At 41.0% G+C, this 17,848-nt stretch overlaps 1 protein-coding gene across 2 annotated transcripts in view; it reads right to left on the bottom strand.

Annotated features, from left to right (window-relative positions):
* FBXO42 (F-box protein 42) overlaps positions 1 to 17,848 on the bottom strand; it is an 89,151-nt gene that overhangs the window by 27,271 nt on the left and 44,032 nt on the right. The window contains exons 2-4 of one of the 2 annotated variants that reach the window (XM_026519749.4): positions 13,192 to 13,459; positions 11,031 to 11,147; positions 2,080 to 2,214 (exon numbers count right to left, since the gene is read on the bottom strand). In XM_026519749.4, coding sequence (XP_026375534.1) covers positions 2,080 to 2,214; positions 11,031 to 11,147; positions 13,192 to 13,441 — 502 coding nt within the window. In that variant the 5' untranslated portion in view covers positions 13,442 to 13,459. Of the gene's footprint in view, positions 1 to 2,079; positions 2,215 to 11,030; positions 11,148 to 13,191; positions 13,465 to 17,848 lie in introns of both variants that reach the window. The other variant, XM_026519748.4, reaches the window with a different exon arrangement.

The raw sequence follows: 17,848 nt of genomic DNA on the forward strand, positions 1-17,848 counted from the left end.
TTTGAGACACTCTATTAGAAAATTAAACCTTCAGGAGTTTCTATGTTTTATAAAAGGAAACAGTCTAACGTTGTATTTTTATTTTTTATTTTATTTTTTTGAAAGATTTTTATTTGAGAGAGAGAACGTGCATGCATGTGCACAAGAGTAGGGGAGAGGGAATGGGAGAGACAATCTCAAGCAGATTCCCATCACTGAGCATGAAGCCTGATACGGGGGCTCAATCTCATGACCCTGAGATCATGACCTGAGCCATAACCAAGAGCTGGATGCTTAACCAACAGAGCCACCCGGGCGCCCCTAACACTGTATTCTGAAAGTCAGTTATTTCTCTGATACGTCTACCTTGGGGATTTCAAAACATAGTCTTAGTGGTTTTTAAAAAAAGTCCCAGGTCTACCTTACGGGGAGAAATAAGGAAAAATAAGCACAGTAGTTAGCAATAGGCTATGAAGGTCCCACAGCCCAGAGCTCTACTTCTAGAAGAAAGAGCAGCACCCATGTCAAATTATCAAAGGCATAAAGCTTGGTTACAAAACAGAGAAAGATGGTATTAGTATTTTGTGATTGGACTAATCAAAGCTGCTCTGAAATGGGATCTGGACACCCAGTACAGTGGCAACAGGATGCTTAAGCTGAAGAAGACTTCTATATTTTAGAATCTCTGATTCCAAATATTAATCAATATTGCACAAAGTACAACAGGGGACAAAGGGCTAGAAAAGAAAACTCTCCAAAGTACACAATTCCGAGGGCCCTAAAATAGTACCAACTTTCAAAATTTTTAAAAGATGAACACTTGGTCATCTTTCTAATGATTTTAATAAAGAATGATTTTAATAAAGAAAATAATTAATAAATAAACACTTACTGTTTTCACTTTCAAACCCCAATCCCACCTGTGAGTACCCGCTGTCAGTAGGTTCCTGCCTCCTATGTTTGCCAATTGCAGGGGAAGGAACAGGAACTTACAGTTTTGGGGGAGCAAAATGTAGCTTCATCTCATGAAAAGGTTTTAAGTCCCTGACCTAGACATTCATAGAAGTCATTACAGAAAAAAAGTGAAGCATAAACTAGCCTTCCCAACCCACTGGAAAATAGAATCATCTAGTCCTACTCCATATTTGTCCCAGAGAGATGCAGTCACCTGTTCATAGATACATGGAGAATCGGCTATTATGCCAGGAAACGAAACTCAGGTCTCTTCACTCTTAGACCAGGGCCCTTTCTACTGTACCAAGTCGCTTCCTATCAATCAAAGTAGTAAATCAAGACCTAAATGAGTAAAGAATCTACTCAAGGAAAACCTCAGTCTCCTTAGTCCTAGAGTGAATTCCAACCTTGAAAAGCCAAACGAATGTCTGGGAAAAGCTTGCCAATAAATCTAGCTGAATACTTAATGCTTAGTGGGCTCTATTTCTCCATAACACCAGCTCCTTCAATATTACGGCTATGCCTTTTCAAACTATCCTGCCTCAAGAGTGCAAAAACAAATCCCCCACCCACCCCAAGAAAGGTTAGGTCAAAAAGGAGAAAACAGTTTCTTTTTGCTAGAATTTTGGCATGGTGGCACTGTGCAGGAATGCACCTACTCGAGAATCTTCCCACACTCCTGAATTGTTAAGAGTAACCAGCAGAGGCATGTTCCATACACTCCCCAAATATCTGAGCTGGCGACAACAAAAGATATTCATTCAGGGATCTTAGCCCTGGGACAACAGCTCCTGTCAGTCAACTATAGTTCTCACGATGCGGTGTTTCTGCTCTTACTTCAACTTCATACCAAAAAGCATATCGCACCAGTGCAAGCACTTGAGAAAACCACACAAATGAATTCACACAGTAGTAGAGGAATTCTGGCAGGGCACCAATACTCAGGATAAAGCTTTTTTTTTTTTTTTTTTTAATTTTTATTTCAAAGACCTTATACAAACACATCACTTTTGGCATTTACACAGAAGATCTGACAAAGGGCCTGGGGCCCCAGTACCAGAGACCAATACCAAAACAGCCAGATAGAATTACCATGCGAAGGGAGTTACCTGGTAAGAGGGCAAAGATCAGCATTTTACTTCTTACCTGAAGCCAAAGGTCGGATCCACTCTTTGCTATTTAGGTCAAGTCTCCAGAGGTCATTGAAGGCAGCATTGCAGCTGCTCTGGGTACAGCCTCCAAACACATACATAGACTGATTAGCATCGTAATAGCATGCACCTAGAAAGAAAACAATAAATGCACAGCTGATGTTTAACTCTGAAGCCCCTCTGGCACCATAATTATAGCCCATATCTTTCAAGGATCAATTATTTCACTCGTTCTACAACTCTGTTGCCAGGTACCATCTTTCTATAACCAGCCTCTTATCTTCAGATTGGTTAATATCACATTTCTTTTTTTTTTTTTTTAAGATTTTACTTATTCATTTGACAGAGAGAGCGAGCGAGCGCAAGTAGGGAGTAGTGGCAGAGGGAGAGGGAGAAGCAGGCTCCCCACTGAGCAGGGAGCCCGATGTGGGGTTCGATCCCAGGACCCCGTGATCACGACCTAAGTCAAAGGCAGAAGCTTAACCAACTGAGCCACCCAGGCCCCTTCAAATTACTCTTTAAAATAAGGCCCAGAGAGGGGCACCTGGCCAACTCAGTTGGAGGAGCATGCGACTCTTGATCCCGGGGTCATGAGTTTGGGCCCCACATTAGCTGGTAGCGATTACTAAAAATAAATAAATAAACTTTAAAAAAATAAAAATATAATAAAAGCCCAGAAAACAGCTATGGAAATGTTATTTCTGAGCACACTAAGCAAATTGACAATGTCATCATTAAATAAGACAGTATCACTCCAGCAAGAGCACACAGGAATTCAGATTAAGGGTGCTCAACAAGTAAAATTTCAGTACAGCTGCATAATTAATCTAAATCTGCATCATTATGCTCTAGGGCTAGGCAGAGTCAGTGCTAACGGGTGCACTCAAGTACTCCCACTTCTCTTCTGCAGCCCTGCTCTTACTGTTTCCGCTTTCAAATGAAACCTGAAGCATGTCTTTATATGAAGAACATGACAGAAAACAATTTTAATCAATGCCACGAAGTAACCACACACAAAGATCAAAGTAGCTCAGGGACTACAGAAGTAGTACGGTTGGTCCCAAAGCAACTGAGAGAAAAGCACGGAAGTCTTTAACTCCCTAGGCACATCCCAAAGCCACCAACACAGGCTGACTGGTGCTGAATGGAAAACCAGCACAGTAAGTAACATTTACAAAGCACCAAGGTCTCTGAGAAGAGCCTTTTCAATCAGATGATTATGCACGCCTCACTGATGGGCACCACTCCAAAGCAAAGGGGCGAGGACTGTAAGAAGGGCTGGGCTGTTCCCCCAAAACCAGGAGGACCAGAGCCAGAGTCTAGATGAGAGGCACTGCCACCTTGCTTCGCACTAAAATGCTCATTTAGTCTCTATCCTTTGAAAAAGATGACCCCACGCCTTACAGTCCTGCATTTACCATCTTGGATCTCAGGAAGAGGGCCGAGCAAAACTCTCCTTTCCATTCATTTCATGCATACTGGTGGGGAAAAAAAAGACCTCTCAATGTTTATGTGAAACTAGGCTGGAACAGTTAAGTGTCCCAGACGAGGCAGGGGAAAGGGGAAAAAAACTCGGAGATTCAATCCACTACAGCCTCGTTTCAGTGATCGGCTAGCTTATTTGCAGGTCTAGTGCAATTTAGTACCTGTTTGTAAGAGGCCTTCTGAACTCTGCTACCACTTATTCATGGTCAGAAAAAGGGAAGTGCCTCTGCTATCATTACCTCTGTGACACGCACTAGCTCTGGGAACGACTCCCCCTTTTTTTCTTAACCCAGCCTGCCTCACAGACCCTTTAAGGAATCACTACGCTAGGAAGGCCATGTCAGAAAACTGCAGGAGTTATGAGGTACTACAAGCAGTGTGTCCTGCCACTTACAGCTGGTCATCTCAGCCAGTGGAAGGCACAGATCCAAATCATCTGACCTCTGACACTGTGAGATAATGGAGATGCAGACTTTTCAAATTAACAAACACACTACAATGGTATATGAAGATTTAAGTGATCTTACACTTTCCACTTTCTTTGCCTTTAAACTTTTAACTTCAAATCTATACCAGTTTTAAAATCCACATCCCAACAAGAAAGTCCATTAAGAAGTAACCCCTCCCCCCAAAGAAGACGTAAAATCCTATGAAACTCCACTGCTCATATTTCAGATTGTTAAGACCTGCAAATAACAAAGGACAAAGTTTAGCTGACATTAGACAAAGAGCATAACCGCTGGAGCCGCATTTCAATCTCCAGGAAAGGAGCTGAGCTTCAGTATCTCGGTCTTCTCGCATCTGTCTTCAACTAGCCACTCCAACAAATGGGACTGAAATTTTGAACTGAATCAACTGGTGCCAGGCTCGAAAGAACATTCTTTCCCTCTTGGTAACCCATACTTACAGAACAGAAATTAGCAATGTCCTATGGCTTCTGAAGCCTTAATTTGTGTCCATTATAACAATGTTTAATAAGACAAATACATAACTAAGAGAGTCGAGGGCTCAGTTATGTCTCACCATTCTTCAAAGATCAACTCTCGGCAGCTGTTTCCTTCATACAGCAAAAGATCACAGTGCTCTTTATTTTTCAAAGAGGTAGCAAACATTCTTCTTCTCTATTTGGGTTGAAAACCCAGCCAACAGCTGGGCCCCATGGGTCCTTGCCACATGTATTTTAATCCTATACTAAAATAAGGCAATCGGCATTTTCCTGCTTCTCTTTGAGCAAACAAAGGTTTCTGGAAGAGGAAGGCACAGCCCAAACTCTGCAAAACCTAGCAGGACTGAAATGACAAGTTTCACACACACTGTATTCTCAATGCCTATCAGTGAATTAGCAACAAGAGGAAGGGAGTCAATTCAGGCAGCTATGTTTAGAACTCAGATATAATGGAATGAGAAAATAGCCATCAATAATACACTCAAATATTTTTAAGCATCCTACTAAACTTTTGTTTATTGTCTATTTTTATTTAAGACACCTACACGGTGGTATGGGTGGGGGTGGGGAGACCCAACAAGTTCAATGAGCCTCTTAGAAAAAATTAAGAATTTAAGCAAATACCAGTGCTCAAGTAGTCATTTCCCTTTTACCAACGTTCTCCACCCAAACAGCACATTTTCTTTTCAGAACATCTAGACCACTGGAATGTGCGATACAAAAGTTATAGTTCATAGTACAATATGAATATTCTGCTAAGAAATAACATTAAGAATGTTTATTCTAATTGCTCAATCTCTTCAAATCTTCTGAAATGGTTTGATTGCTCCATGCACAACTATTGCAAGACATCTATTTCCAGTTACTATTAATAATCCCTACTCAAAGGCAAGTCAAATGTTCACATTAACACGGCAAGCAAGCAGTTCTTCAGCATCCGAACACTTGCCTAGTGTATAATCCTCTCCAGCGCAAGGTCTTCCAGTTGTTTCATATTTCCCATGATGCCTGGGAGCCACCCAAGAAATGTTCACTGAACTCCAAACTTTGCACATTCAAACGTTAAATTCTCTTTTGTTTTCCACTTGTTTCCAGGGAAAGGTCCTGAGGCATTTATCCCATGCTTAAAGAGACTATGCTGTCATGTGTCTCACGTCTACAAGCCAGGACAGATTTGATAAGGCCTGTAATTACGTAACTGTGGAACAAGCGAGGCTGGTTATCCAGTTTGGGCCTGCTAGCTACTGCAGGAGCACTACTAGCATGGGTAGGAAATGACCTGACCCTATTTGCAGCCTGAACCTAAACACTAAAAGCAATGATGCTGGGTACTCTAACAGATCCCTACATCAATCTGAAAAGGGCATTCTCTGTTAGTCAAGGCTTACACGACTGGTCATGCACATACTCGCCAAAAACCTAGGAAAGCTGGCTTCATTTTTGTCCCAGGCTTCTACACAGGAAAGAAGCTGTACTGCTCCATCTTTGTGACACTTAATTTCACAGAATTCAATAGATTTCAACTATGAGCCAAGTGTTGTGAAAGGTGCATGGATGTCTAAGACCTGGAACCTGCTTGTCCTCCAGTAGATTGTGGAGGAGACATCTTCATCACCCTATCACTTTGCAGTTTAAAAAATATTTTTACAAGTGTTTCCTTGATTAAATTTCCTAGCAACCCTGTGGCATAAACAGAATTTGTTTTACATTTTACAGATGAGAAAACTGTGGGTTAGAAGAACCAAGGAGGGGCGCCTGTCTGGCTCAGTCGGTGGAGTGTGTGACTCTTGATCATGAGCTCAAGCCCTATGTTGGGCTGGAGAGATTACTTACAAATAAAAAAAAATTTGTTAAAGGGGTGCCTGGGTGGCTCAGTTGGTTGAACGTCTGCCTTCGGCTCACGTCATGATCCCAGGGCCGTGGGATTAAGCCCCACGTCGGACTCTCTGCTCAGCAGGGAGCCTGCTTCTCCCTCTGCCTGCAGCTCCGCCTGCTTGTGTTCTCTCTCTCTGTCAAATAAAATCTTTTTTAAAAAATTTGTTAAATAAAAATAAAAAAAAGAAGAGCCAAGGAACTTACTTCTCAAGTTTAAAGTTCTTCTTTTGTATACAGCCTCTCTGACAGAGAATTATGGCAACAGACAGATGGTAATAAACAGCACGAGGAAGGCAAGAAGAGTGTTTTAAGGGTGTACAAGCAGAGGAAGAAAAGAGCTTAATCCCCATGGCAGGAAATGTGGGAGGAGTTTATGAAGAACGTGGCTTTTGGCTTTATCTCTGAGGTGGGTGTTACAGGACAGAATATTTTCAATCCATTAACAAGGGACAAACAAGTCTAGGGGCAAACAAGTCCAGGGCCAAAAAAGGAACGGGAGGGAAAGGGAGAAGGCAGTGGGGCATCCAAGCAAGGCCATGAAGGCAGGAAGGGAGTCTCATGTGGGTGGAGCCGAGCTGTGTGAGGATGCGGCAGAGATTCAGGCTGAAGGAGTATGGTGGGGCCCTGAAGGTCAGGGGGAGTGGAAACTTCTGCATGCAGTGTGGAAAGGCTGAGGTTTTTTGGCAGAGGAGCAACAAGACTGGTTTGAGGTTTCAGACTTGCAGCAGTTCCGGACGGGGCTCCTATCATTTTAGGCAGGTCCATTCTCCTTGTGTAGGAGCGTCCCATTTACCGCAGGACAGCGAGCATTCCTGGTCCTTGCCTACTAAAGGCATGCAGTGCTTTCCAGTCAAGCAAATGAGCAATGAACGACCTTACATATTTCCAAATGCCCTAGGAGGTGGCACTGTTCCCAGTTTCGGAGATGGGTGCCAACAGTGTCTAGTGCAGGTTCAGATGAAGACAGAGAAAAAGAAGACCATTTAGAAAAGATTTAGAAAAGATGGAACGATTAGCTCATAAACGTGAGTAATGGGAAAAATAAGGAAAGATATGAGAGAGATTGCAGAGATGGACGGAATCAACAAGATTTCACTTTTGTTGTTGAAGGAAAGAGAAGAACGGAGGATAAATCCAAGAATTCAAGCATGTGTAACTGACAGAATGATAATACCATTAACTACATTATGGAGGGCAGAACATCTGGGGGCAACTACTAAATGCCACTGGTAGCTGGTGACATAGGAAGCATCTGTGTCTCTCTGAGGCAATATGAGCAAAGAGCTGGACATGCAGACCTGGAGCTCAACGTGAGTCAGAAATAAGAAATAAAATTGGGTTCTGGGGAGAAACACACAGTAGGAAGAGGAAGGAGCTAAAGAAAGACACTGAAGGAATTCCTGGTTTTCGACCTATTCTGAAAATGACCATTTCTGTGTAACAGTCCTTTTCCGTCTGCCAGTTAGTATGCAGAGAGAAAGGGAACAATGAGAGATGGGCTGAGAGGAAATGAGACACAGACGCCTTTTTAAAAAATCTATGGCACCTTTCCTTGGCTTTCAAGTGAAAATATGAAAAAAAAATTTAAGGTAAAAACACGTATCGAAACCCACTAACCTCTGAATTTCTGTGAGCTTACTCACTGTACTTTTCCTCTCTATTTCCCCTTCAAATAACTATCTCTATTCTGTGGTGATACTCTTTCCAAAGCTAGTTAATGGAAAAATATTTTTTTCTTCTCTCATTAGAAAGCTGAACTGTTGCTATGATAATTATTCACCTCTGGGGGCGCCTGGGTGGCACAGCGGTTAAAGCGTCTGCCTTCGGCTCAGGGCGTGATCCCGGCATTGTGGGATCGAGCCCCACGTCAGGCTCCTCCTCTATGAGCCTGCTTCTTCCTCTCCCACTCCCCCTGCTTGTGTTCCCTCTCTCGCTGGCTGTCTCTATCTCTGTCAAATAAATAAATAAAAAATCTTTAAAAAAAAAAAAAAATTATTCACCTCTGAATACTTGACAGTTTGTTTTCTACTTCACCCAGATTCACTCCATTTCCCTGACCTATGGTTCTAAAACTACTTGTTTAAAAAACCATCTGAAAACTGTCTTTAGAAACCCCATCTCCACTTCTTATTCCAAATATCTGCAGGTAACTGAAGTTGACCCCTCTTAATAATAAATACTGGACCTAGCATGGATTCTTCTGTAATTTCATTAAATATTCTTGGCAAGGATTCATTTACAGCCTATACTTCTGAAACATTCCAGACCCTTTCAAAACTACGTCTGAGGTAATAATACTGAGAAGGAGGAGGGAGAGAGGAGCAGGAGAAGGAGGAGGAGGGGGAGGAGGAAAACGAGGTGGTGGTAGTGTGGTAATAGCAGTACTAATAGTACAGGCAGTACTAGTCGCTAGGTTTGGAGTATTTTCCAGTAGTTGCTGTTAAGGGCCCTTTTCACTGTGTTGTTTGCACTAATGGTGCAAAAGCAATGCTGGGTAAAACTGCTGCGGCCTATGCAAGCCTCAAGGCAGGGGTATTAAAGTAAACAAAACCAGTTCTGACTTTGCAGACCCCTGAAAGGGTCTCACAGATGCCCTCCTCCCCAGAAGTCCAGGAATCACACTTTGAGATCTACTGTCTTAGGGGGTTTATGACAGGACAAGTAAAAATAGCTCCTCTAGAGAACTGAAAACACAGCAATAGCTCGGCCTGTTCCTTTGATCTATTTAGACCCAGTTCAAAGATAACGATAAATTATAATTATGGACTGAATTCTCCTCTGGAAGTGAGTACAATATATAGTCTGGGGCAGCCAGCCTCCAATGGTCCTCACTTCCTGGTATTTACACCGCTGGTCAATCTCTGTGTGACCAATAGAAGTGAGCAGAAAAGTCGGTTTTCACTTCAGAGATGAGGTTGGAAAAGACACCATGGCTTCTGGCTTGGTGTCTGTCTGTCTGTCTCTCAGTTCATTTGTTCTGTGGGAAGCCAGCTGCCAAGTAATTAGCAGCTCTATGCAGAGGTCCAAGTCCTAAAGAACGGAAGCCTCCTGTCAACAGTTACTTGAGGGGGTTTGGCAGCAGATCCCCTGGGTCCTAGTCAAGCCTTCAGGTGACTACAGCCCTTGCTGACAGACTGACTGCAACCTCATCTAAAGCACTCCCAAATTCCTGACCCTCAGGAACTCTGTAAGATAAGAAATGTTGTTTTAAGCTGTAAGTGTTGTGGTAATTTTTATGCAACATGAATAACCAATACACTCTCCTTCTCCTCAAGAGTTCAAAATATATATACTTATCATGACAAGCACTGGGTGATTTACAGAATTCTGGAATAACCAGTGGACATCTGAAACTAATCAACTATACTGGAATTAAAATGAAAAATTTAATTAAAGGGGCACCTCAGTGGCTCAGTTGGTTGGGCGTCTGTCTTCAGCTCAGGTCATGATCTTGGGGTCGTGGGATCGAGCCCCTCATCAGGCTCCCTGCTCAGTGGGGAAGCTGCTTCTCCCTCTCCCTCTGACTCTCCCCATCCCCCACTTGTGCTCTAAGTAAAGAAATAAAATCTTAAAAAAAAAATTAGAGATCAAAATTAGTGTTAGTATCAAAGAGTATCAAAAAGTACCAAAATTAGTATTCCAGACAACAACATAGGCTCAGAACAGGAAAAACTTTTCTATGAGCTAAGAGTGGAGAGGTTTCATGAAGAAGCTAGAACTCCTGCTGAGTCTTCAAGGAAAGGCAGGCTTCAGCTAAGTGGATGGGAATACTGCAGCGAGGAAGAAACGAGTATGGCAAAGCGACGGCCTAAAAGAGGAGCACTCCTGGGAAAAGCTGGGAAATGAAGTGGTAAACCTGGAGACGGATCAAATTCAAGAGGTCTCTGAATATAGGACCAAGTTTAGCTTTTATCTTATAAGCAATGGACAGGCACTGAAGGTTTCTGAACAGGGAAGTAATATAATTAAAGCTGTGATTATGAGAAACTTTCTAAGAGTCCCCTCACCAACAAGCTTTCTGATGAAGAAACATTAATAATATACCTGGCCTAAGATATAACACATCTCATTTTGATGAAGGTACGAATCACTAATAGAATAAAATCATGTCTACAAAAATCAATTACAATGGAGAGTTAATTCTAGAATGATTTTAAAAACTCTAAATTACTTCTAAACTGCCAGAGCATTTGTATTTTATAATTAATACCCTTCATGTTCAAAATTTTTGTGTGACCCCAGTCAAATTCAGTGTTCGCTAAACATATACTATGTTAAAATAAAGAATTATTTTAAGACTTAGTGCTGAGCTCTGGCTACTCCTGAAGTAGGATCTCAGAAATATCCCTGTGCACTCCTTTCCTTTGTTTTCCTCTGACCTCATGTCAGATGTTCAAGTCTCAGATAATACCTTGACCTCTTTGGAGCAGATACTAGAAAAATCCAAATAAACAATTATACCAAGGTACCTATGCCATTCCTAGGCTCACACTCGTCCCTGATTCTAATTATAAAGTTAATATAAATCCTCACTTTGCATTCTCTTCATTAAAAAGTCAAACAAAATACATGCCTCCAAAGTAATTTTTAGAAACATGACCACAGGCAGGGTGGCCTCTGCTCTCACGGTAAATACTTACTGTGTGAGAACCGCTGCGTGATTGGGGTTCCAGGGTAAGGGTACGTCCGACTCTCCCACTGAATGTGTCCTTCCTGGACAGCCTTTATGAAACCGTGGTAACACTGGTGGGCTACACCTAAAGACAAAAGTAACAAAGCCCTCAGCCAGGATATTTTACTATTCAAATTATTAAAACTGCGTCTATTAACTGTCCTACCACTTTTATAAGATCTAAGTTTCTCAGAGGAACTCCAAATTTCTCTGATTTTTTATTCAAAGAAAGAAAACAGAATTTCAAAACTAGAAGATCCGATCCTTTTACTTTACCAAGGTTCAGGGAGGTTAAGTGTTACAAAGCTCGAGGTTACAAAATTAGCTCACACCGTAACTCCACTCCCCTTTAAGACACACCATGAGGCAACACATTAAATAATTGGTAGGGGCACCTGGCTCAGTTGGCAGAGCATGCGACTCTTGATCTCGGGGTCATGAGTTTGAGCCCCACAATGGGCACAGAGTTTACTTAAAAAAAAATAAATAAATAAAATAAAATAATTGGTATTATTTACTCCATAGCAAAGGGGCTCGGGGATAATTTAGCTTTGTGAGAATGCGCATGGTAAAACAGTGTCTGGAATATAAATAACAGGCATTCATAAATATCTACGGTTAAACCATGGCAACCAAGCATATTCCATCTTAAACAAAGAGATAATAATTAGCTTACAGGGAGTTATGAATTATGAATTTCTAACTAGGGAAAGCAATTTTAAAAAGTAAGAGCTTTTACTATAATGGTGGATATGTGTTATTATACATTTGTTCAAACCCACAGAATGTACACCCTAATGTAAACAATGGAATTTGGGTGATGATATGTCCATGAGGTTCACCAACTGTAACAAAGGTACCACTCTGCTGGGGGATCTTGATAGTAGGGGAGGCTGTAGATTTGGGGAAGACGGGGTATATGGGAAATCACTGAACTTTCTGCTAAATTTTGCTGTGAACCTAAAACCACTCTAAAAAATACATGCTATCTTTTTTTTAAAGTGAGAGCTTCATGTTTCTGGAACAATCTATCTTTTTAACACATGAAATGATTATCTTATTTCAAAGAGCAACATTTTGAATGAAGAGTACAACAAATTATGTTACACTTTGAAAGAACGTATCATTTTTTTTTTTAAAGATTTTATTTATTTATTTGACAGAGATAGAGACAGCCAGCGAGAGAGGGAACACAAGCAGGGGGAGTGGGAGAGGAAGAAGCAGGCTCCTAGTGGAGGAGCCTGATGTGGGGCTCGATCCCGGAACGCCAGGATCACACCCTGAGCTGAAGGCAGACGCTCAACGACTGCGCCACCTAGGCGCCCCAACCCCTCTCTCTCTAATAAATAAATAAGTCTTAAAAAAAAATGCAATGACACTGATTAACTGCTATCTATTAATTAAAAATACAATACACCTAGTAACTATAACATTTAGCCAAAGTTGAAATCTTGATTAGAAAATAGTAGAAAAACAGGAGAAACTCATTTTTAAATGTAAAAGATATGCATTGAGCCTGTACTGCTTACACTAAAATTAAGCAGTAAATGCTTGCACAATCCCACATTTGCCACAACTAGCTACTTTAAGAAACAAAATGATATCCTCATAAAGAACATGGACTCTAAAGCTAGACTGCCTGAACGTGAATCTTTGATCCCCCATTTACTACCTGTGTGACCTTGGGTAAATTACTTAACTATGCCTCACACTCCCTTTCTTCACCTAATCCGCATTATGCTGTGAGGACAGGAAAGCAGTCACTATACTGTCCAACAACAGAAAGAGGTATATTAACATTCGCTATACTGTTCGTTCGTTACCCCATATCCATCCTTACTGTGCCAGTTCAAGAACAATACAATTTACCAGATCAACTCTAAGAATATGCAGAAAAAGAATCTGTTTTAAAACTGCAAGTTGGATCAAATATCACAAAATTCAAGCTATTCATAAGACTAACCAGGATTAAGAGAAAAGGAAAATGCACAGAGTTAATTGTCTCACACTAAATTTTAGAACCACAGTACATTTACGGGAGAAAGGGAAAAATGAAATTGGGAGTTCAAAAATAAATCATTAAAACATATTTTAAATAAATAAATAAGCCTTTCCACTGTCCACAGTACCTTTGATAAGTCGATACCACTGTTTGCAGACAAGGGCTGCAGTTTTGTGCTCCTGGTATGGTGAAAGAAAGGACAGGATATACTCCAAAACCTCTTCTGGCAGTTCAGACATGGACCTGTTATGTCTCGTCTCTTCGGCCTCCAGCGCTGGGTGGGGCTCCTCATCCTGCTCCATTGTCCCTTCCAGCACAGCTTCTTCCTGGTCCACAGCCATGAAACTGTCATCTTCACTGTCCGAGGAGCTGGCCATGACATTCCACTCAAACAGCTATGCTGGGAAATGAACAAACATCAGTATACACTGTCAGAAGCTCTGAAACAACTCAGGCACACACATCCAAGCAGCACATGCTTTTAGACTCTCCATATGAAATCTGTTCCTTAGCACTTTCCCACACTAGCTGTGAGCACACACCCCCCATTTGACAGGTAGAGCTCAAATACCAAGCCCATCCCAAATATCTAACAAATCCCTAAAGACTTCTGATTGTGAAGACAGTTCTGTAACAGCTCCTCTAAGGCAAGTTTCTGACTGACAGACTGCAAAGGGGATAGCAACTAGACTCCCTTGGCATGATTCAAGACCTCAAACTTCAAGAGAAAAACAAACTGTGGGTCCTATAAAGAGTAATAACATTCTGAGGATGTGGATTAAAAAAGTTTTTCTAGCTTTTAGGCAAGACAATTCACTTAAAAGGAAAACAAATGTTCCAGGAATAGGCTTAACTAGCTAAAATACCATATATAAGGCAATATTTATATTAGAAAGCATCAAAACAGATCCAGGGAGTAAAAAAACAGAAACAGTATATATGCCCATCAATAACAACAGATAAACTGTGGTATATTCACACAATGAAATTAACACAATGGAATACAGCAAAGAACTACAGACACCCACACAGACAAATATCTCAAACCTAATACTGAGTAACAGAAGAGTACACTACTACATGACCATGTTTATATCAAATTCAAAACTAGGCAAAATGAATTCATGCTACTGTAAGCAAGTGCTGCAGCAGTGCTGGTAAGTTGTTTCCTGATTGGGTAATGGTTACATAGCTATGTTCGGTCTGTGAAAAATCCAAGATGAGTATTAATGTTTAATGCACTTCTTTCTCTAAAGCTTACCAAAATAAGCCATTATCAACAGTTACCTCTCATGAAGGTAATTAATTTTTAAAAATCAGGGGCACCCAGGTGGCCTTCAGCTCAGGTGGGATCGAGCTCCACATGGGGCTCCCTGCTCAGTGGGGAGGCTGCTTCTCCCTCTCTGCTCAGCCACTGGCTGGGGGCTGCTCCAAAGCTGAGGCCCACCCTGAAGGGACTAAGGGATTTCTTTAGTATACTCCTTACAGATGGGCAGCAAGTCCTTTTTTTGAAGGGACATCTGAGTTCATTTTCTTATTTTCTAATACATCTATTCCCCTTGACCATACACAGCTACCCAGATCATTCACTACACCATCATCTTAAAATTTCCAGCATTCTCTCTAACACTGATTCAAAGAATAAAAAATAATGGGAAGAGAGGAGTAATCTTGAAGTATACTTGGGGCTTTGAGAAAGACCTGAAATGTTCCAGGGGTGCCTGGCTGGCTGTCAGTAGGGCACGCAACTCTTGATCTTGGAGTTGTAAATTCGAGCCCCACATTGGGTGTAGAGATTAATATATATTATATATAATATCATATATATATATAATAATTATATACATAATATCATATATATATATATATATATATATATATATATATATATATATATATATATATAACCTGAAATGTTCCCAAAGATGAGGGGGGTGGGGAGACCAAAGAACAGAAACTTCCCCCCTCATTTCTACTACTCCTGTAATTTATAAACGAATTATGTACAACATCTTGAAAACTCAAAGAATGATCACATTAAGGAAAATGAAAACATGAATCAGCTCATGAAGCCGCTCACTTCCAAGAAACTCATCTATCAAATTAGCTCATAATACTGCAATGTGTCCTAGCAAAGTGGCTGCTGGAATCCTGATGATCGTGAACAATTGGTGGCTAACTGGAAGTAGAGTAGCCTAAGTCCTCCTAGCTGGGGGAGGAGGGACAGCAGCAAAGGGAAGGTGGCGCAATCCCCTCCTTTCCCCAAAAGTAGAGCACTGTTTACTGTAGATTTACTGTAATTCTATTAAGTGATCCTAGATAGTTAACCCCCCACCTTGGGTGAGCTGTTTTTCCACGCGCTTAACTCACTAGAGGAAGGCCTTTCCATTTCTAGCCCTAACTCTTAGCCTAAAGAGTAGTCACATAAAATATAAAACAAAAATTAAAATTTTTTTTCTGGCCAAAAAAAAGGCAGCCTTTACTACTGAGGAAAAATTACTTGCCATATTCCCTCTTACTCTTTCCCCTCCAAGTTATCATTTCTCACTTCACACTGGCTATCTTCCCTAATTTATTGACTTTTTCATATTTTTAATCCCACTCAGATCTGAAATTTACTAGGGAAAAGAGGCCAAAGAAACAGATTCCTTGAGTCTGGCTGCATCTTTCACATTTGAATTACACACAGCATCTTGAATACAGTTGTTCCTTTACTCAACAGCTTGACAGATTGTGAGGCTGGGGTCTGCTTCAGAACAAACTCAATCAGTGAAGGCTGCAAGAACTTATTTATAGAATACTATTTTTTTCCCCAAGCAAAAGAAATTTGTTTGGCCCAATAAAACTACTTCTTACTCTCTTTCCAAACCTTCTCAAAGTAACAATTAGCAAGCAAATGTAAAGGGACTCACACTTTTGTAATACCCAGTTTTAAGTAGTTCTCTCATTCAACCATTTCCCTGTCCACAAAAGCACCAAACCTGATGCTCCTGAGGGCATGTTTGAGAACTTGGCCCTGAGCACAGATGCCAATGAGAACACACAGGGATGGGCTCAGATGTGATTCCTCCATATTACACGCCCAGTACCAATTTGCACAGTCCCTCATTTTCACTTCCATGATTAGGTAATGAAATCATCACTCATATTCCCACAGGATATGGAGGCATTCTGAAACAGTTTTTGTTTTCTTCATGCCAAAAGCCGCCCTACAAAACAATTTGCATGTAATTGTTATTAACTCACTGAATGTGGTTTTCATGAAATCTTTTTTTTTTTTTTTCAAAATCTTATTTCTTAAGTAATTTCTACACCCAATACAGGGCTCAAACTTTTAACTGCGAGATGAAGAGTCACACCCTGTATAGACTGGGCCAGCCAGGCACCCCAGTTTTCCTTAAATCTTTATTTTTTTTATTTTTTAAAGTACTCTCTACACCGAATGTGGGGCTCAAACCCACAACACTGAGCTCAAGAGGCACGCACTCCACCGACTGAGCCAGCCAGGTATCCCACTGACTGAGCCAGCCAGGCGCCCTATCATGAAGTCTTTAAAATATCCTCACGCTTCACATTTGTGTTAGACCTTTTTAGTTTCTCTAAGTTTTTGGAAGAAACCGCAAACTAAAGTCAACTTACTGGAATCTGAAGTCCTTGAAGGCAGAGACCATGTCTAGCCATCTTGTCTTGCTAGAATTTAGACATGTAAATGAGCACAAGGTTTACTGAAATTTCTACTCACACCACCCTGGTGCTGACTTTGCATTATTTCATACTAGAAATTACATCATCAGTACATCTGAGAATAGCAGACCCTACCGTTATATGTCACTGGATGCTGCCAAGATATTTTATTGGTCAGAATGAACATACCTCTCTGGCTCCTTGAATTTTGACCTTTTAAGGTGTACACTGGCCTGAGAGTCTGTGCCAGATTCCAGAGCCATACCCAATGACCTTTGGCTGGGTCAAGATGGGTGGTACTAAAGAAACCATTTATTTGGTCCAGTAGTATTACTACTATACTATACTATACTATACTATACTATACTATACTACACTATATATAGTATGCTGTGAGACTACACCCAACTAAATACAAATCACTTTTAAAAATCCAAATACATTGGGGCACCTGGCTGGCTCAGTTGGTAGAGCATGTGACTCTTGATCTCAGAGAGCTCAAGTCCCACACTAGGCACAGAGCTTATTAAAAAAAAAAAAAAATCCATATACCTTGCCCATCTGAAGTATAAATTAAGGTTAAGATTTTGAGACAGGGAGGGGCGCCTGGGTGGCACAGCGGTTAAGCGTCTGCCTTCAGCTCAGGGCGTGATCCCAGCGTTCTGGGATCGAGTCCCACATCAGGCTCCTCCGTTATGAGCCTGCTTCTTCCTCTCCCACTCCCCCTGCTTGTGTTCCCTCTCTCACTGGCTGTCTCTATCTCTGTCAAATAAATAAATAAAATCTTAAAAAAAAAAAAAAAGATTTTGAGACAGGGAGATCTGGCTACTGTTTCTACCTGTAACACTGTGTGACCCAGGATAGGTCACATAGAACGACATGCGAAAACCTCTTCACCCCTAAGCAATGAAAATTCCCTAACTACTTTATAAAGATTCTGTAAAAGCAGCAGATATCAACAAACTACTCTGAACTCCTTGGAGGAAACTGATTAACTTGTGAAGAGTTAAAATCAATTCACAGAAATTCAGGATGGGAATGAAACTACTCTGTTATTCATGTACAAGTTTTTTACCAGATCCTAGTACAATATTTGATTA

This window comes from Ursus arctos, unplaced genomic scaffold (assembly GCF_023065955.2).
Source record: "Ursus arctos isolate Adak ecotype North America unplaced genomic scaffold, UrsArc2.0 scaffold_32, whole genome shotgun sequence".
Classification (NCBI taxonomy): domain Eukaryota; kingdom Metazoa; phylum Chordata; class Mammalia; order Carnivora; family Ursidae; genus Ursus; species Ursus arctos.